The sequence below is a fragment of the Mugil cephalus genome, chromosome 7 (genome assembly GCF_022458985.1).
Source record: "Mugil cephalus isolate CIBA_MC_2020 chromosome 7, CIBA_Mcephalus_1.1, whole genome shotgun sequence".
NCBI lineage: Eukaryota > Metazoa > Chordata > Actinopteri > Mugiliformes > Mugilidae > Mugil > Mugil cephalus.
Window position 1 is genome coordinate 13,440,720 of NC_061776.1, and position 18,171 is coordinate 13,458,890.

At 45.5% G+C, this 18,171-nt stretch overlaps 1 protein-coding gene across 1 annotated transcript; it reads right to left on the bottom strand.

Moving 5' to 3' along the window:
- Window positions 1-416: 416 nt before the first annotated feature.
- On the bottom strand, window positions 417-17,220 carry wnt9a (wingless-type MMTV integration site family, member 9A). The gene is made up of 4 exons (XM_047590574.1): window positions 16,918-17,220; window positions 4,158-4,417; window positions 3,788-4,050; window positions 417-1,459 (listed from the first exon to the last, which is right to left on the bottom strand). Exons 1-4 carry the CDS (start codon window positions 17,007-17,009, stop codon window positions 926-928), a joined length of 1,149 nt encoding a protein of 382 aa, XP_047446530.1. The 5' UTR covers window positions 17,010-17,220; the 3' UTR covers window positions 417-925.
- Between the last annotated feature and the right edge of the window lie 951 nt (window positions 17,221-18,171).

The window sequence follows — 18,171 nt, forward strand, 5'->3', positions numbered from 1 at the left end:
TTTTTCTCTCCTGGTGAAGGAGTAGTCCCTAAGGGTCTATAAATGATCCCCGGCAAGACGTGGGACACAAGTGTGCTGCTTTCCAAAGGGCCTTGTCGACATGAATCAAGAAGAAAAACGAGGAAGTGCACACAAACAACAAAACATTTGTGTGGTTAGTGGTTTGTTTTAACATAGTTAGATAAGTGGCTTATATAATATCATTAAAATATAACTGAATTTATGTACATACGTATGCAAACACACAACGTGTGCAAGTGTAAATATGTGCGTGTAGAGTAATTCTTACACCCTGTCTTTTTATTTTAGTTTTTTTTTTTAGCAGTCTCTGAATATGGTTTCTGTCGCCATAAAAAGTCGTCGCTTGAACTCCGTGCGCCCCCCACCCCCTCCCCACCCGACCCCCCCATCCCCATCCCTCAACATCTACAAACACACGCCTGTAAAACTCACACACACACACACACAACTCACGCACACCATTCCTCTTTGGGTAAATCCCCAGAAACCAGTCTGTTCTCGGTGTCATCGGTGTCGTCGCGTTGGGTCCTCGTTAACTCGACGCTAATCTCGTTTCTTGTGAAAGGATGCCAATGGATTTTTTTTGTTTGTTTTTTTTTTTTGTTTTTTGTTTTTTAAAGAAAAGTAAAAGGCTTCTATCTTCAAGGCAACGCTGCGTTAAAAAGCTTGAGATGTTGACCCAGTTGTCTGAGAAAGTTTTTAATTCTGCAGGACCTCTGAAAACCCAACCCACAGAAATCCCTCAAAGTGCTTATTGGCTCTCGGCTCGCGGCTCGCTCCTCTCTCGCTTGTAGAACACTGTTCCGACGCTGGAAGCAAAACTTTGCATGAGAACGAATCAACCAACCCCTCTTTCGACGCGACCACCTTTCACATGCCGGGCGCTGACGGGGGCGACCGGCTTTTAGCCTTTGCAGGTGTAGACCTCTTCCCTCTGCGTGCACTGCTTGCATTCCACGTAGCAGCACCAGCGCACCTGGCACTGGCACGGCCTGGTCACCTCCCTGCTTTGGGTGTTGTGGCCTCGTCCGCAGCAGATGGCGTCACAGTTCTTGTCCTTGTAGCACTTGCGGGCCGCAGTGCCCGATGAGTATTTGCTGGGTCTGCAGAAACTCGGCGAGTCCTCGATGTGGAGCAGGTCCATAGTGCGGGGGATTTGGTCGTTCAAGCCAGGCAAGGGCTGCTGTTGCTGTTGCTGCTGTTGCTGTTGTTGCTGCTGCTGCTGCTGCTGCTGCTGCTGGTTCCGGCCGGTGGAGATCTCTCCTTCTCCGGTGGCCTCGTTGGTGGAGCTGCCGACCTTGACCGAGGTCTCGTAGCGCTGCTTCAGCGTCTTTCCGATCTCGTGGAAGGGCAGGAGCTGCCTCCAGCAGGTCTGGACCGTGCAGGAGCCGGAGACGCCGTGGCACTTGCAAGTGGTCTCCACTCCAGCCTTGATTACCTGGGGCAGAGACGGAGCAAGGCGACGTTAACCACCGAGGAGCTTTAAAGGCGTGCGGTGATGTAATTTCATAAGGCTTTGTTTAGTAAGCAGCACTTGAAAGAGCCAATTACCCAAATATGCACGTCATTAGATGACTACAGTGTTTCTGGGAGACACGACGGAAAATTATAACGTTCATTATGCGTTTTCATATCATAATAAAAAGGAAAATCGGACGCTTTGATTTTCACTTGTGAACTAACGGAGAACAATATAACACTGTCTGAGGCTCCATATAAAAGTGAATAATAGTCGGTGGGAGGGTTGATTTTGTTATGATAACCACAGATGAAATTTTGATTAAACTCTGTTGTGGTTTTATGATAAGTGAGTGGAGGTTGCAGCTAAGAAGGACCCACAAAGGCAATTCATTCAGACAGCCCTGGGAAAGACGAAACTTTAATATTCGTCCTTTGACAGCAAATGTGTTTCCTAAACCAAGAACTGATTGACCCAAACTCCGAGTGTAGTAATTTTGTCATAACGCAGAGTTAAATCGTGGAAACAACTGGACGGAGACGGCTCGGCAGAGAACGTCAAACATAATTGCGAATGAAACGCGGAGATCGTAATCTGTAAAGACAATAACGCATTGTTTTAGCGCCTCTTGACCTCCGAGCGGGCAGCCATAGTTCATTTCTGCGTCAACCACAATGTTAAAAGCAGTGCGTGTGCAAAAATCAATGACAATAACACACAGTCTTAGACGGGGCTTTGGCCAGAATCTACATTTCTTTTCTCAGACTGTGAAAGAGATCGTGGAACAGGAAGTGCATATTCATCACACCAGCAGGTCAAGAAAATTTGATAGGTCAGCTTTTAAAATGTCGGGGGGATGCAGAGGCTAGCACATTCCAGTTTCGTCCTCCGTGTGGGAATCCATCCTGAGTGAATGCGGTGCACCTCGCTACATGTGCAAATCACCCCCCCTCTCCAAAAAAAAAAAAAAAAGGAAAAAAAAGAGGAAAAACAGTGTTGTAAATCTTTTATCACAACTAAAATCTCCCGAGAGATTGGTTTTGGAGAGCCAAGCTGAAAAGGAAGAGCCTGCATGGGTCTTCTGGGAGAGTTTTGTGTCTGCTAACATTTGGGAAGTGTGCCTCTACTATAATTCATTCCGAAAACCAAAATGAAAATGGCTACAATAGGAGAAAAGTAGAGTCAAAGAAACATATTCCAGACCGTTAGTTTGCTTTGGCTTGACAGATTAAGACCATTCCCTCCATTCCCTCCTTTTTTATTTTGCCATTAAAAACACTTCCAGGATGAAAAACCCATATTTGCTCACCGCAAACAATCGCTGACTAGTGCCAGAGCACAAACGAGAGGCTCTGCTAATCTAATCCGAGAGAGAAAAAACAAAAATATTGACTAATGAGCACTTTCAGAATCACCAAATTTATCATAGCAATTACTTAAATCAATTTAGGTTTCTTTTTTTTTGTGTGTGTGTGTGTTTTTTGGAGATTGGTGAAATTCTACACAAATTTTTCCCTCAGTGAATCGATCCATGTCGATGTTCTACCGTGGCCGGATTAAATTCGTCTTCGGCCGTTTTAACCGTATATTTGGACGCAGCGCCTTGTCTTGGATGGCCTTCTTTTTTTTTTCTTTACCAGCGCCGTGATGTTTAAACTGCAGCTTTACAAAAGCAGATGTCAAGATATGGCGGCACGTTATATCTGGGATAAGGCACACAATGGGTCGGCGTTTCACGCTGCTGTTTGTCTACGTAATTACACAGAACTCAGACTGTATTGTGTTATTGCATTTTTTCCCACAGTTTAAGTGACTCACGCGAGCCAACATTTCTGTTCAAATATCGCTCCAAGTGAACTCTGACCCTGTTCAAACTGGTTGCTTTATGAGTGTGTCCTGGTAAGACTTTGTTGCGTTTACATGTGGAAATTATGACTTTAATAAAAACAAAAAAAAGAGGCAAATTAAGCTGACAGTTGGAGCAAATATACGGCTGTGAAATTATGTTGTGTTGAAGTTTTCCTTTGAACGTAACTCCCTAAAACCTTTCTAGCATCACTGAGGTGCACATGAAAAACTATCAGCCGCATCTTTGACTTTAAGGTTTTGCCAAATTGTAAGCTAATAAAACACTTGATTTGCTGTCAAAGTCACAGACAATCCATGATAATCGGTGTAGGAGGGACTGTAAACTGAAATGAGACCATCTATCATGAAGCCATGAGCTCAAATGAGGCAAGAGGTTTCAAAATCAGTGAAATCTGCTTTGTCTTCGGTTAGATCTTTCCCGATTTGTCCTGCTCTTACCTTCATGCCCACATTTGTGTTGTGCATGTCCACGCGTGCACGCAAGTCCTTATTGGAGCGTTTGCCCAGGAAGTCCTTCACAAACTTGTTGGCGTATTTGAGGTTGTCTCCGCACCCTCCCCACTGCCACGCCTTGCGGTTCTCCAGGTCCGGGGCCTCGTCACACGTGCAGCGCTCCATGCGTCCCGCGCTGCAAGCTTTGGCCATCGCGTGGGTCAGGCCCGCCGAGGAGATGGCGTACAGGAAGGCCGTCTCTTTAAATCCTGGAAAAAATTTTTTAAAAAAGCATGTTGAGATGTGAGATTTTTCGGGCTACAACGTTTTTTTTGTTTTCAGAGTTCGCGCACGCGCCCGGGGGTCTTCGCCGTACCTCTTTTTAGTATGTTGGCTCGGTGGCGTCCCTCTAAGGTGCAGTTCCACCTCTCGAAGCGGAACTGATACTGGCATTCTAGGGCGCTCATGGTGATGGCCTCTCTCAGGGTCTCCGCCACGCCCGGGTCTCGTCTGCACATCCTGCGCTGCTTCTTTTCCAGTTTGAGCCGGTCGCACAGCTTGAAGTGGGCCCTGCCCATGTTCTCCTCCGGTAGAGAGTTCAGTGGCAGGATAGACAACGGTTCATTACCTGTCAACCTAGAGGAAAAGATCACACACACACACACATGCTGTCAGGTCAGCTGAAACGCTGTACACAGAGGGAGTGGATACAAAGTGATAAAGTATCTAATAAAGCACAGGATGCTGACCTTCCTGGATAAACAATAAAAGTTGCAAAGATATACTACATAAACAGCACAGGAAGCACAGCTGGGGCATATAATACTCAAAAGTTTGGTTAATGTTCAAATGATTTCAGCTGCTCAGTGGTTAATGTTCAGGGGAATTCAACATTTGCTGGAGATTGAGATCAACCTCCAGCGCGGCGCGTTTCGAGCAGAGAGCAAATTCTCCGCAGAGGTGCACAGGTTCTTCCTCTCCAGAAAGTTCCCGGCACCATTCTGTTTGGTTTAAAAATTATAATGTATGTGTGGGACGCATTTTAAACAACAGCTCACGTGCCGCGAGTGTGACGGTCCCGCCATGCCGCATGTGAAAAAAAAAGTGGGCAGCACATGCAGGGTTTAATATTTATATCGTCTCCTCACAGCAGCATTGTGTAGGTTTAAACATGATCACACAGCCGGATTTACACTCTCGTTATAGAGCCCTCATAACAAAAGTCCAGTGTTCAGGATCTTGAAGCTGAATCCATTTGAAATATAACAAGCACAAGTCTCAGCTCTAAACATGGTATGGAGAACATGTGGTGGACTTGCACTGCTTTCGTCAGTTTATTTAAGGGAAGCGTATATAAAACACACGAAGCGGGGGACTGCCACATAGCTGGCAAAACCCACGACCAGCGTTCTGAGGTTGTGATGGGGAAAGCAGAGCATTACTTTCATAAACACACACAGGGGACATGACTGTCAGCCTGGGACCATTTTGGTCACAGCAACTGACAGGATTGGCACTGCAGTTGTTCATTATGTGCAATTTCTGGCCTCCTTTACACCCTTAAAGTGAAACTGAAGAATAAATGGATTTACAGAACTCGCAAAAGCGCGAGTCCACCCGACCCACGCGCCTTCGCAGCCGGACTTCAGGCTTTTAAAGGACACTGGTGCATGAATTGACAACTCACCGTTGACTTTGATGGCAGTCGCGGTAGACTGAGATTTTGACGCTCTATCATTCTGAGGGAGCTAAGGCCACATATTTGAAATCCCTGCATTTCATTTTTGCTAAAAGTAGCTATATAGAGTGTCACAATATGGCAAATGAGGACGTTTATGAGGAAGAATTAACCCACATTTAAACATTTGATGTTTCACAAACCAGATTCTTCACAATCTGTTTGATGTCATAAATTTAGACCAAAAACAAAAGTGCGTCATCCCCATCCTGGTTGCTGAAAGTCTATGCACAGTCAAACAAATTAAAAGAAATCCAGCAGCATGACTGTGCAGAGTGATCGCAGCAAGTTTGAATCACACAGCTGTGTTAAAAAAAAAACAATATTTTTGTCAATGTGCAGAGCACCTGCCGGATGTCCACACCAGGTTAGTTAACACAGCACAAGTGTTGACCGGCGATTCGCATTAGCTGCATATTTTTAGATTCGTCACCGCTTATTTTCACTTCGCGTCTCAGAACAGAAGGTCACAGGAGTTCTTCAACAAGAGATTTGTTTTATTAAGTCCAATAACTGACTGAAATGTTTCCCCCCCGAGTCTTCAGTTTCATACCAGCGGACTTAATAGCTCGCAGATGCTACACGTGATATATTCTTTACAACGCGCCCGTAGCTCGGTTGAGGATCCGACGCAGACGAATCGGAGAGGAGGGTCGTCGGGATTGGCTTTCAGATTGGGTGAAACGCTCTTTCCTTTTCGCGTTGTGCGCTCGCCTTCTCTCGACTCGTCTGACAGCTATGAATTTCAAGTGGAAACGTGGCAAGCTGCGTCTTGACAGAGGCCGCTCTCTTACCACGCTTACGTATGGTTTGAGGCCTGCAGGGTGAAGACTCACACGAGGCAGGAGAAGAACTGTCTCCCGCTTGAACGAATGACATTTTCCTCTCAGTTGTTTCATGCTTTGTTGAGAAAAAAAAAAAGGCTCTGATAACAAAGCCAATGGAAACACACTTAAAGTCCTAAAATAAATAAACCCAGCTGACGCGATATGTGTCACGCATATGATTGACAGTTGTTCCACGGCATTTCTTTGGTAAGCGAGCAGTCAGGAATTGAATAATGGCTACACATCGAGTCCGTTGGAAATATCAGCAGGGAAGTATAACAAAAAAACAAAATCTGATATTTTTACCACTACAAGGAAGTAGTTTACTACTGTACATGCCTCCAAAGGACACAAACATTAATGGCTGCGCTGACATATACATCCAGCTGAGAACTGATGAGCATAATTCATCTAAAACCACTAGCATGACATGCACATTCCTCAGCGAGACGTGCACAGCAACGCGAATCAGTGTCAGATCTTCCAGCGACCCACAAGCCTTCAAAAACAAGAGAGCGTTAGAATGACAGGCCTCAACTGCCTGTGTGACGTTCGCCTGTCTGGGACAAAAAGACGGACCGAGTGGAGCTGGAGGGAGGCCAAAGATGACATGACACTGATGTCAGCGCTACTGCCTCTGTGGCTTCTTTTTTTTAACACAAAGGAATATTTCTGAGCTGCTTACAAACGCAGCCTGAGGGGCAACGTGCAGAGAAGAGAGAGCTGAGAAATACTCCTTCGCATCTCCAGAGAAGAAAATCATCAAGCAGCATCACGGCCGCTTCAGTTTCTACTACGCGCAGCAGGACCCACCGTTGAATGTTTTACGGAGAGGAGCCGGTGGCTTCATTTGACGTTAATTCAGATTCGCAGGAAATTAAAGACAATATTTTCTCTGGATGCGGGGACTCCTGCTGTCACACCAAAGGGTCCCACATACCAATATGGTGATCCGGACAAAAGAAATATCGCTCTGCTGGAGGACGAACCCATTCAACTCACTCGGAGGAGGAAAGAATGGGAAAACACGTCGGTGGTTAAAAACCGAAATATGATTAGACATCTGAGCTCGAAATCTACAGACGAATGGAAATCACAAGTGTTTTCCTACGACAGAGAACAAATGGGAGACAATCAGCAAACAAACTGTGGGACATTTCCTTCCTTTACTGATTAAACTAAGAACCTGGACAAAAACAACTCACACTGTTTTTAATTTCGGTGGCTAGGTTAATTGTATCTCATTTCTTACATAGGTAGAAGGATGAGATGTCCTGGTCTGAGTGTAGTTGCATTCCCATCATCTCTATTACCTATTGCTGGTGTCCAGGCTAATTAGCTGGTGTTTTTTATTTCTGTGGCCAGGCTAATTGTATCTCGTTTCTGACATAGTTGACCTGCTGACCACTGGTCTGCTGGTTGGTTGTCCAGTTGGACCTGGCTTCTAAGGGAGTTTTGCCTTAGATCATAGCACAAGGGATTGTAACATCTTGTCCTGTGTATTAATAAATATTTTAAAAAACTATATAGATATATATAAAAAATGTCTAATCAACCAAAGATTTTGCGACACCCCCTGCAGTACCTCTGCGGACCCCCTAGGGATCGCAGACCCCCTGTTGAAGAGCTATGAGCTAAAGCATTACTAAAATGTTACATCTTATTACCTTCATTCCTTTTTTTTAATTCATTCATTTATTTTTATCTCTCCCTTGTCTTCTCTTTTAAATGATCCTTAGCTTGATTGGTAAAATGTCGAAAATGCAAAAGTTAAAACTTTTAGGGTGTTTTTCATGGAACATTTCAAAAAGCTGTGAGACATTTATAACTTGATGACAACAAAACATCAAGAATAAACATCTGACAAAGGGACAAAGCACAAACTGACCACACGTTGTTCATCTACCCTCTATTAACAAAACCAACCTATAACCCATTATTAAATAGTTTATTGACAATGCCACTGATTACAACTGATGATCATTGTAGCAGGTGCCTCACTGGGAGGTGGGTTGAGTTGCGTCGAGTATCACACAAGGTGATTTAAAGTGTTGCACGCATCTCCATAGTGAATCGGAGAGAGCACATGTTTTCACATCATGGACCATTTTCTGTAGGTGTTTTTGTTTGAGGTGTTGGCACAGCAACACCAATTACACACGGAATATAACACCAACATATAAAAGTCATTATTATCCTACGCGAGGTGGGATTCTTGCTGATGTTTGCTCAGCTTTGCCTTTTTTTTTTTTTTTTTCCACTCACGCCAACGTGCCTCTACACACTCGTCGCAGACGCCACTGACCTACTCCCACGCTGCGCCTCCTCCGCTGTCTTTCACTTAGTAACGCCGGAGTTTGTTTAGTCCTTTCTCTCCACCTGTCAGCACCTCCCATTGCCCATGACATTTACTTTATATACATTTTCCAATGCGGCGGGTTCGCCCGCGAACGGCTCATTTCACGCGATGGAGCCTCAGAGTCAAACCCCTGGAGGAAATCATTGACTAGCTCTAAACTTCGCCATCATCACCCCCTCTCTGGCTTTACATTACAGTCCTAGGAGTGACCCTCAGCTGGTAATTCTGCTCATTCTTCATTCGCTTGGTATGTAAATAGTTAAGGAAGTGTAATAATACCTAAACTCTCTGGTAGTGGAAAACGACGCCATACGTTAACTTTCATTCCCCCTCGACAGAGCGCCTGCTCCGAGTATCAGCGACAAACACACACACACACACAGCTTTGTAACTGCTGGTGTTATTCATATACTCACACAACCGTATATAAACAAAGGAAGCTCAGTCTGTGTGTGTACATTAATCTCAAGAGGCTAAAGCGGCCCTAGCTTAAACTTTACAAACAGTATAGATGTAACACAGATTGATTGCTCACTTAAATCCATAGTGAGGTGCGCATGCCAAATATTCGCTGGGTGTTCAGATTTGATTATTTGTCGCATTTCTTTGCTTTATATTACTTTAAAGAGCGTGTTTTAGATTTATAGCGCAAACAAATTCATGTCAGAGAGGATCGGATTTATTATCAACTCATATTGCCGCGAGTCTCAAATGGATAATAAAGTGGACTCTAACTATAGCCACATGTGGATGCTTTTTTTTTTTTTATCACGAACATTTCAGCTGGAATCTGCAAGTTTTGAAGAAGGAGATACTGCGCAGACAAGCGGCTTCAGATATTCCTCGGCTAATGTGCAACCTCTACAAAAACCGCCTGTTGAGCAACATCGGCTCGAAAACAAATTAAAGTGAATTCAGGGAAAAGTACTTCCAGCATTGTTTTTCCGTGTCCCGTTGAGTTATTTTTGGCAGTTTTCAAGCCAGTGTCCGTTTTAACGCCACACAAGTGCTGAGCACATTCGCGCGCGCAATTGCAACACACACGAGCACGTGCGTGCACCCATGGGCTCATGTACGGGGGGAGTGGGAGTGGGGGGTGGGGGTGGGGGGCACTTACAACCTTAAGTCAACACCTACGGGAGTCGGTCGTGGCTGAACGCGCCCAGGCAGAAAAAGCACAAAAGCCACAATTTCTCCGTCAGCCTGAACTTGCAGGTTGTGTGGTCTGATGTCTCCTAGATCACAACCGACCCCCCACCCCCCTCCTTTTCCCCCCTCTTCTCCGAACTTCCCCTATTCCCACTGGTCAATTACTCTAAACGAATGTCAATCACTTGGCCCAGCTGTTGGCTCAAAACAAAGCCTCCTCTAGACAAAACCACCGCCGTCTACGAACCTACGCGAGACAATGACAGACGTGAACATGTGTCCTGGAACGGTTCAGCTGTCACGAAGACAAACTACCACGCTCACCTGAGGTTAATCTGCTTAAAAAAAAAACGGCATTGCTCATTAACTTAAACACATTAGTTTTTGTAGGAAATTAAACTCGCCAGTGCTGATCTCCGTTTTCGCTCTTTCAATTTTTCCTCCTGCCTTCGCACCGTTTAAAACGCTCCTTTTGGAGGGAAAAATTGTCTGCTTTTCTCAGAAATGTTGGATGAACTTCAGACCACCCTGCCCAAGTCCCATCTGGTGTATCACAGCCCGGGCCATGCCAGAGGTTGTAGGAATGTGAGCGTGTGTGGTGTTTTCCCTCTGGCCCACTCCAGCCATGGCTGACAATGTGCTCCGCAGTGTAGACGTGAATAATTGAAGAAACCATGAATCAGTGTCGGATGACTCTGGTTCAGGGAGTCTCCAGCCCATTGTCCACCTCGGAGGAGAAATCCTGCCCTACAGTCAATTCAATTTCTCTACAGTGAAACCGTTTCCTGAATCATTAAGGACAAAGAACAGAGGAGAGAGAAAACGATTAAGTGCAAGGTTAAGACGAGATTAGTAGGGTTAAAAGAAGCGCTCTGCGTTGTAATTAGTCCTAGCACGCTGTGACTGACACAGTACCGTAAAGTGACAAAACGACATTGAAAATAAAGTGGTGCTAGGGGCCTGGGGACTTAGTAAGTCATTATTTGTTGAGTAACGGGCCTTTCTGCTTAGTGGGAATGTCATGCAACGTCTACAAGCTCGGCTATTCACAGAGTGTGGGGGGAAGTCCGCTATCTTGTATGACCTAACAGGATATGATCCAATGTTATGTCATGTGCTGTCCCTTCTGGTCACTCACAAACCCACACAGTGCATGTCAGACTGCTCTAATTAACAGACTGATCGGACACGTAAAGCTCTTAATATTTTAAATGTGAATTACATGTTGCATTAGAAGTCCGATTAAAGTCTAAAGGTTTCCTGCACAGAGTTGTGACAGTTTAAAGAGTTGTAAAAGTTTTTTTTTTCTTTTAAGAGGAGAAAGAAAAAGGAGGCCTGATTTTTTTAATCCACAGAAGTGAATGCGTGCACTGGTAGCTGAGCAGCAGGGCTATGGGACTCGGGTTCGGGAATGGGAGTGTGGGGCATGGTAAGAGGTTTAACTGCTATGTGAGAACTCAAGGCTTCTAAGGTCAGCAGCTCAGTTATAGTCACTGTGTGACTGGCACAGATTGGGCGAACGGCGGTGTCCGCATGACTCCCCTGTTCTAGCCCACGCCATGGCACAGAGCAGCCCTGTACCAGCGCACCGACACACCAAACACACACATACTGTACTCGGCTCTCACCGATCCGCACGTGCTGACACAAGGTCCAGACTACGGCGATTTGGTGAGAGAACAGCGCGGCGTGACTGTGGACTGAGTTCACGCGGCAGATATGTCAAAATGTGTGCGGTGGCCGGGACTGTCAGCTTTGCTCATACAGTATCTGTTCGCTACCCTGAGGTAAAAAAAAAAAAAAAAAAAAACAACAAAAAAACACTTCTCTGAGTAAACTGAGCATGCAAAGTGAAACCACAAAATCCAAAACAAACCCTTGCTGTTTTGTTTTGAGTCACTCATGCCTCCATAACTTCAGTTCATTATTTACTCTTACTACTGAAAGATTAGTTTGTCCCCAAAGGCCTACCGACCCCCACAATCCAGCATGTTATTTCCATTTCAAAGCGCACACACACAAGTGAAAGACAAAAGTGCTGATAATTCGCTTGACGTGACAATTATTTTTCTAGTGTTTCGGTGCAAACGCACGCACACCTCGCGTACCGCCTGCAGTCAAAGAGTCTGACTGTCGGTAACGGCCTGATGATTAAAGCAGTGGCTGAAAGGCGAACGGGCCATTTTCAGATGTCTGACGGTGTCCATTCACAAACAAACGGGCCTTCTGGGGCGAACCTTAGTGTATATAATAACACCCATTTGTGTTACACATGTCGTATGTGAGTGCATGTCAGGTCAGGCTGCTTCTGGAGGCTCTGTGTTTAGGCGGAGTGACCATCCAGATAAAGTGTAGTAAAAGTCTAACCCTGCCATTTTGAAAAGGTCTGGTCAACTTTCTGTCATCTGTTATGAAAACCTTAGAAAACAGGTGGATGAGATTAAAACAGATTTCATGTAAACTGGTGATGAGACTTTCAACTGTGCAGAAAAAGAAATACAGACGAAAGTTCTTCAGCTGGACATGAGATATGCAGCTATTCTCTAGAAGACCAAACCCTTAAGTGAGGGTTTTGTCAAACTGCTAATCTTGGCGTATGTGAGGTGCCGCGTCTCTTCTATCCCCACATATTAGTCGGAGAAAACTCTCCTGTGGTCAGTGGAAAAACACAAAGTGGAAAACACAGGACATGGCGGTCGCACTAACTAGCATCATCTCATCAATGGCTGACCACTAAAAGTATCTTGACTCTATATTAGTTTTCCTGTTTTGCAAATTGCCCATGTCTCCAGCTCCATCTGCAAAAATCATCAAATGTTTGAAGTCCCACGAACATAAGTTTCCTTCGCTGGGAGTTTCCTCGCCGCGTCGTCCAGCTACCCACCAATGAAGTATGCTGCAGACTGGGTGAAATGAGCCGTCCTTTTAAAAACATGCTGATGACACCGGATCTGTGCGTCCCTATGACGAGAGCGTGCCAAATGCATTTTAATAGCCTCGTCAAACAAGCAAGCTTCAAAGATGTCCAGTGAAACCACGTTATTATAAAGTAGGAGCCTCATGATGAACCACTGCAAAGGCAACTGAAACCTTCACAATAAAGATCTGTACCGACTGCTGTATATTCTCAGTGATTCAACCTGTGAAATCAGAAGATGAGTGGTACATCATTCAATTTACATACAGGTATCTTTGCAGAAATAACTTTTTTTTTTTTTTGCTTTGTTTTCTTTATTCTAAATGTCTTCTGCGCAGACCTGAACGCCTTTACGTTTAATTTCCTATTCTCCTGCTGTTATTCAAGTCCAGGTGCTGATTGAGGACCACGATGCGCTCTCAGAAGATGCTGCACCACCCGGTGGCCTCCACCGGCATAGCATTACTTTCCAGATGGATGTTACACAGAGTAATGAACTCAGCTCTGGACGTATTAAACAGACACACAAAGAAAACAAAGCTCTCTCTTTTTTAAAGAGGCCATGTGGTCATTTATCTAAGCCTCCAGGTTTGTGTGATCTCACCACACTGCGCCGTCACAGAGCCAGCGCTGAGAGAATCCTATCTTCTTGGCTCATGCTAAAGTGATACCCTTTGAGGTGTGGCTGTAGCCACAGGATATCCTATGAAGTTGGGAAATCCCTCTATCAACGGCGCTCCCCACCCTGCTGCACGTCAGGGCTAATCAGTCCTTAAGGCCTGGTAATGAGACGCTTGCCACCACTGTCTGCCAGGCAACGCCAGCCTGAGCCCACACTAACTCTGCTCCTTCTAATGAGCGGTAATCACCCAGCAGCTCCCCACAAACCACTGCAGGGATGCCGGCACGCACATAAGGGAGTCATACCAGAGGACCGGAGGGGAGAGTAGAGGAGGGAACCAAAGGAAATGGTTACATCGAGCTGCTTAAAAAACAAATTGTAACATTTTTGTGTCGCGCAAGCTCGGGGCCGAGGGAGAGACTGTGGCTTTTGTCGCGTCGAAAGAAACGAGGCTCCTTTAAAACTTTAAGCCACGCTGCTTGTTTGATACACACCAGAAACTAACTCACCAGCGAAGTGATAAAACCCTTTTACAGCTGCATACTAAAAAAAAAAAAAAAATCACTCCTCCTCAACAAATGTACACACATCCCATTTGTCATCCTGTTGCTTTTGGCGCGCCGCCTCGCTTAATGGAGGCCTGAAAACAACAATACCAACAACGGGGACGGGGACGGGGGGGGGGTGTCGCCGTGATTAAACGGCGAGTCCGCGCAGCCGCTATATTTGCTTCTTCCGGGTGATGCGGTGCCTCTGTGATTGGTAAATCCCGGTTGCATGACTGTGGCCAGTCTTCCTGTATATGTCGCACTTGAACTCAATAAAAACAAACTCTTGACTCAGTGTGAGGACTCACATTCTGTACAGTTTACAAGACCACAGAATGACATGCCTTTCACCAAAATTCAAATTTAAACCAACGCAGCAGCCTCGGAAAGCAGCCTGAGCCCCGCCGGGGTCGACTGAGCAGACGGATCCCGTCCCCAGAGGAGCACGAAATCTGCACACAACCTCATCAAGGTGTGTGTTTGGCTAGGGGCGCGTGGCGAGCATCCTCAGTTGGATCTCTATTGATAACGGATTTAGCAGGCCCAACACCTGCCTCAACAGTCTGAGGGAAAGAAAATGAGTGTTCAAATTCTTGTGGCAAAGGATGACAATTTCAGCGGGTGCCTGACTACGCCAGGAATCCCACCCCACCCTCTGCTGAGCAGACTATGGGCAGGAGAGATTGTGTTTATGTTACACTTACGCTCCACCGCACTCTGGAAATTGGGTATGCAACATTGACCCTCTATTTTGAGTAAATCAGTACCCAAGAGGCCCTAGGATGCCTCGTGCTTGTGGAATATTTATTTGAACAGGTTTGTGTTAGTGTGTCCCTCAGTCAAAGCGGTGCTGGGGCCGCTGCTGGAGCGTCACCGGTGTCGAGTTTCTGAGAATCTGGCCACGGGGGCAGTCACATTTTGTATCTGTGTCACCTGTGCAGGCCCTTTCAGTGTGTTTCATGTTCCTCAGCTGCAAGGCTAAATCATTCACTGACACTCATTCATATTCCCTCCTCGCTGGGCCGCGGAATAATAAATCTGGAGGAGTATCGTAATACCACATGTCTCTCTGCACTGCACCGGCCACAGATAGAGAGCAGGCTGACAGAGGGAATTGAAAACAAGTGCTAACTGAATAAGTAAATATGCATTACCATTAGGACCATTAAGGCTGATGCGAGTGCCAATTTGGCACGTCAGTCTTAACACATACTTCTTGCCAAGGGCGACACTGCAACAGGAAGGGAGACAGAAACAGAGAGCGGGGTTACATTTGTCCTTCCAATGCAATTTTAGAACTGAATTGAAACCAAAAACCATGGCAGAGACAGAGGAAGCACTTGATATGTGTGTGAGCACTGAAGATGATGAGGCTTTACTCAAGAGGAGGCGAGATATTTCCATCGTACAGGCCTGACACAGGTGCCACGCGCGCTGCCGCTGCCAACATTTCGTTGCAACACCCCGAGAGAACAACATTTACGGAGATCCGAAAAAACTCGGCTCGAATTAGCGCTTTCGCAATTGACGCCTCGAGACTTACACTGGTTCGCATTATTGAGGATAGCACATGCCTCCAGGAGAAGGCAAAACCCACTTCAGCAGGTCGACAGGTCTAACCCATTAGTCTAACGGGCCCTCAGGGGACATTTCTTGTGCTCTCTTGCAGATTCACAACAGTTCCCAGATCACCTAACACTCCTGGATCCCGCACAACACCCATACCTACCATAAATTTGACTCCGCTGGAAAGGCTTCAAGTGTCATCACTCTGCAGCCTACAACCATTTGTCTGTGTGTGTGTATGTGTGTGTGTGTGTGTGTTCGCAGCCAAGAGGAGCACTAACAACAGCCATCAACACAGAAACCGGCACAAAAGCGCCAACGTCTTGTTTTTGCCTCGTCGGTTTTCCAAAAACAGTCCCCTCTTGCTCAGATTTAAAACTCTCCAGCTCCAGGTGAAACATGGCCGCCCGTCCCACCTGACATGCTGACCTCATTTGAATGACCTTGGCCTCCGAGCACCATAAATGTTCTTCTGCAAGCAAGACAGAGGAGAAAGTTGAGACTGCCCTCCTCGTACGAGCAGACAAAACTGGAGCGCAGTGCGTTAGCAGCCGCTGTGAAGCGGAGGTCATAGTGGGCTACACCTAAAATCCAAAGGCGTTCCCAGGGAATGACTTACTTTGAAACATACACCCCTTAAGCTCTTTCTAAATTAAACACAATTGTGCGAGAGACATGATTCATGAAAAAAAATTACATTTTTTTTTCTTTTTTTTAATGGAGGCAGCAGAAAAACCCCTGCCACAGTTGTGTGATGTTTATGCTGGATGGGGGGAATTTTCTGTGCAAGCTGAGCAGACGTTTCGGCCACCAGTTCAGTCAGTCAGATTGCTTTATTGTTACCAGCTGTTGAGTCTGAAGCATATACACTCACCTTTAGCTCCGCGGCTGTTTTCAGAGTCGACTAAGGATATGATTGTACAAGTGTTTCAGCAAAAATAATCACTCCGACCGCTACCTGCCATTCAAACGCGCCAGGGGTAACTTTACAGTGGGCGCTGGCTCAATTGTCCAGGAAAGAATGGGGTGAACTCTCCGCAGCCAACATTACTCCGAGGCTGCGCAACTCAACCTATAATAGATGCTGCGTTAATAAGCTGCTCATGTCTAAGGTTTGACTCTGCTTGTTGTATTATTTATTTATTTTTTTTTTTGTTAACCTGTCAGCAGCTTCGGGGAGGTAGAATCACGCGCAAACAACCTGTTGCAGACACCAGCTGTGAGGCCTCCCACTGACAACCTCAGACATTAATTCAGTAAATCACGGGATAAGTTAGAGTTTCTTTGCTTGGTTCCTGATCTGATTTGCGGGCAGTTAGTGTTAAAAGGGCAGCAAGCGCTGTTACCTGGTTTGCTATTCAGGTACCAGTCAAATCAATGAAAGCAGCATCATAGGCATCAGGTCCTTACCCGAAATATGCTGCGGTGGGTCCAGGCAAGTTGAGAAGATAAACTATAACTGTGAACGATAACCATCCCAGGAGTAGGTGTCCATCCAGCATTTTGCTGCGGCTCCAGGGCAGATCATTTCGTTTCTCCTGAGTAGCTGTGTAAAATCCCTTGTTGAAAGTTCAACACTTCTTATACAGAGAGGAGCTCCGCTGCGCTCCTCCCATCAGAGAGAGGGAGAGAGAGAGAGGGAGAGAGAGAGAGGGAGGGAGAGAGAGAGAGAGAAGCGGGGGGAGAGAGAGAGAGGGAGAGAGAGAGACGCACTGACAACTGAACTGATTCACAATTCCCTCTCAGGTTTCACGCAGATTATTCATGCGAGCGTGTCTTAATTTATGATTGGTGTGACAGCGTCTCCTCTGTGGGCGCTTTTACGCGGCGCACAGTCGGTCAGTGTTTGTGCAGACTGAGGTCAGTGTGAGCTGGACTGGACTCTATGATAAAATACCTTGAGCCAGTGACAGCTACTTTCCACAATGGCACAAACCGCGCATTGGTTTGATCCAGCACGAGCAGCAACCCACCACACTGCCTCCAAATGGTGTTATGCGTTGAAACTATTTTTTTTCTCCTTCTTCTTCTTCTTCTTCTTCTTCTTTTTTTTTAACAACTTTGCTTCCTTAAAGCGCTCTGCTTGTGTACAGCTACCGGGCCGAGGCAAGCCTGTCTACTGAAGAACGGCTTTGCAATATGATTGGAGCTGCTGGTAACATCATTTGTTGCATCATGAAAGAACTTTAAATCAGGAGGTATGTTTGATCAGGAGGTCTGATAAAAAGTATTTTACTGCTGGGAGACCTTAAGATCTATGATGTCTTTCCAGGGGTTTGATTTGCTGCCAAAACAAATATGGGTACCTTATATAAAAGTGTGACAAGTCTTGCAAAACCAGTGTGTAAGTTACATGTGCTGAAGCAAAAAGTGTCACAATCATATGGTCTCTCCTGCTGCTAAATTGTAAATGAAATCATCCCCAGAAAGCGTGAGGTTACACTGCTCAATAGCAACTAATATTTACACATGAATGCTTCCGTATTCATTTGTGAGTCTTTGTAAGTTGCACTCACATAAATGCTTTTTTTTTCTTTTATCTAAGACAGCGAGATTTTAAATTCAGATTTCTTTTGACATAATAGATAATAGAATATATTAATAGATCTTATGTGAGTCATTCTTTGGCTCTTTGAACGTTTATTCAAAGAGGGAACAGCACCT

Excerpts from the sequence above, each read along its gene's own strand:
- wnt9a (XM_047590574.1), bottom strand. The coding sequence starts at position 17,009 with ATGCTGGATGGACACCTACTCCTGGGATGGTTATCGTTCACAGTTATA. Across the intron at positions 4,051-4,157 it reads AGCCAACATACTAAAAAGAG|GATTTAAAGAGACGGCCTTC; the intron begins GTACGGCGAAGA and ends AATTTTTTCCAG. Across the intron at positions 1,460-3,787 it reads ACACAAATGTGGGCATGAAG|GTAATCAAGGCTGGAGTGGA; the intron begins GTAAGAGCAGGA and ends TCTCTGCCCCAG.